The 1,665-nt window shown below is 33.6% G+C and overlaps 1 protein-coding gene across 1 annotated transcript in view; it reads right to left on the bottom strand.

Moving 5' to 3' along the window:
- Positions 1-1,665, bottom strand: part of LOC117119104 (high affinity cGMP-specific 3',5'-cyclic phosphodiesterase 9A-like) — a 17,555-nt gene that overhangs the window by 6,107 nt on the left and 9,783 nt on the right. Inside the window, exon 10 of the mRNA XM_033263918.1 lies at positions 6-92. Coding sequence (XP_033119809.1) covers positions 6-92 — 87 coding nt within the window. The remainder of the gene's footprint in view (positions 1-5; positions 93-1,665) is intronic.

Raw genomic sequence — 1,665 nt, 5'->3', positions numbered from 1 at the left:
CTTACCAGCCATCTCTTTAATGTTATTGGATTAATGTTGAATTCACTGACCAGTTCGAGTTCGTGGAACATGTGCTCCATCAAATATAACATCTATAGGTTTATCAATACAAAATAATAGCGGAGATAAGGCACATAATTAAATATTTGTACAATAATTAGGATACAATATTATATAATGTTATATAATATACATTATACAGCATATAATCAGTCAATCGATGGCGCCGATATTCGTAACTTAATTTTGCATGTCTTGGCAATATTTATACAAAAAATTGTAACATAGGCCTACCTAACATGATATAATAATTATAGTAATATGCTATGATATGGATAATATAAGATGAGATGAGTTGAGATGTGATGAGATGAGATGCGATGAGATGAGACGCGATGGGATGAGATGAGATGAGATGAGATGAGATGCGATGAGATGCGATGCGATGAGATAAGATGCGATGAGATGCGATAAGAAAAGATGCGATGAGATGAGTTGAGAGGCGATGAAATGAGATGCGATGAGATGAGTTAAGATGCGATGAAATAAGATGAGATGAGATGAGATGCGATGAGATGAGATGAGATGTGATGAGAAGCGATGAGATGATGAGATTAGATGCGAAGAGATGAGATGAGATGCGATGAGATGAAATAAGGTAAGATATATGATATGATACAATATAATATCTAACATAATATATATCATATTATATTACATTATATTACACAATATAAAATTATATTGTATATTAGTATTAAATATTTACAGAAATATGATAAAATACCGGTACAAAATACTAGTTATTGTAAAACATTGATATTTATGATATACGGTAATATTATTACATAATGTTATTATACTACTTACTGTATAGTACAACATTATAAAATATATAGTGCGGGTCTCCCTCTAATTAAAGACACCCCCAAATTAACAAATGTTTGTTTTTTTTAAATATTCTAATTAGAGAAGAGACAAAAGCTGCTAAAAACCATGAAAACCCCAAAAGTTGACCTGAATAACATGACAATTTAGCAGAATATTCGGTAAAATATCTATACATTGAATGAATCAGCTTTTACTGGATGTGAGAATAAAACATCGTTAGAACTGAGACAATATGTTTAGATGCCTCAGATTAGAAACATAAACATACAGTCTGTTAATTGCGGGGGTATCCATGGTTACACGTTATATCACGTGACTCTATGGCATCAACGTTCATTAAGTCCCATATCATCCAATTGAACGATTTGTTACTTTGGTGCGCGGAGGAATAATTTGAGTTGATTATTTTATGATTTACCACGTAGGGGGTAGAGAAGTGGAAAGAGTAACCGAGCAAGTGAAAAAACAAAACGACACGTAGGCCTACGTAACCCTAATGTTCATATAAACACAGCTTGTAGCAAAGAGTATACAATGCAAGAGGTTCTACTGCCCTAATTTTGTACGCACGAAATGAAACGTTAAAAACAAAGATCTTATAAACAGCAGAACAGGAACCATCTCAGATCCACGGCAACAGATAGGACGCCCTCTTCCAAAGCTGAATACTTTTTCTCTTTGGTCAAAGATCTTATAAACACAAGATAGCGTTCTCCGCGATTTACGCGTGCAAATTCTGTAATAAGGCATGAATGGCGCCCTCTTGCTAAAAAG

Source organism: Anneissia japonica, unplaced genomic scaffold (genome assembly GCF_011630105.1).
Source record: "Anneissia japonica isolate Jap-2015-1 unplaced genomic scaffold, ASM1163010v1 scaffold7370_len818893_cov191, whole genome shotgun sequence".
Taxonomy (NCBI): domain Eukaryota; kingdom Metazoa; phylum Echinodermata; class Crinoidea; order Comatulida; family Comatulidae; genus Anneissia; species Anneissia japonica.
The sequence above is the reverse complement of the archived record's forward strand: the minus strand, read 5'-3'. Positions and strand labels throughout refer to the sequence as shown.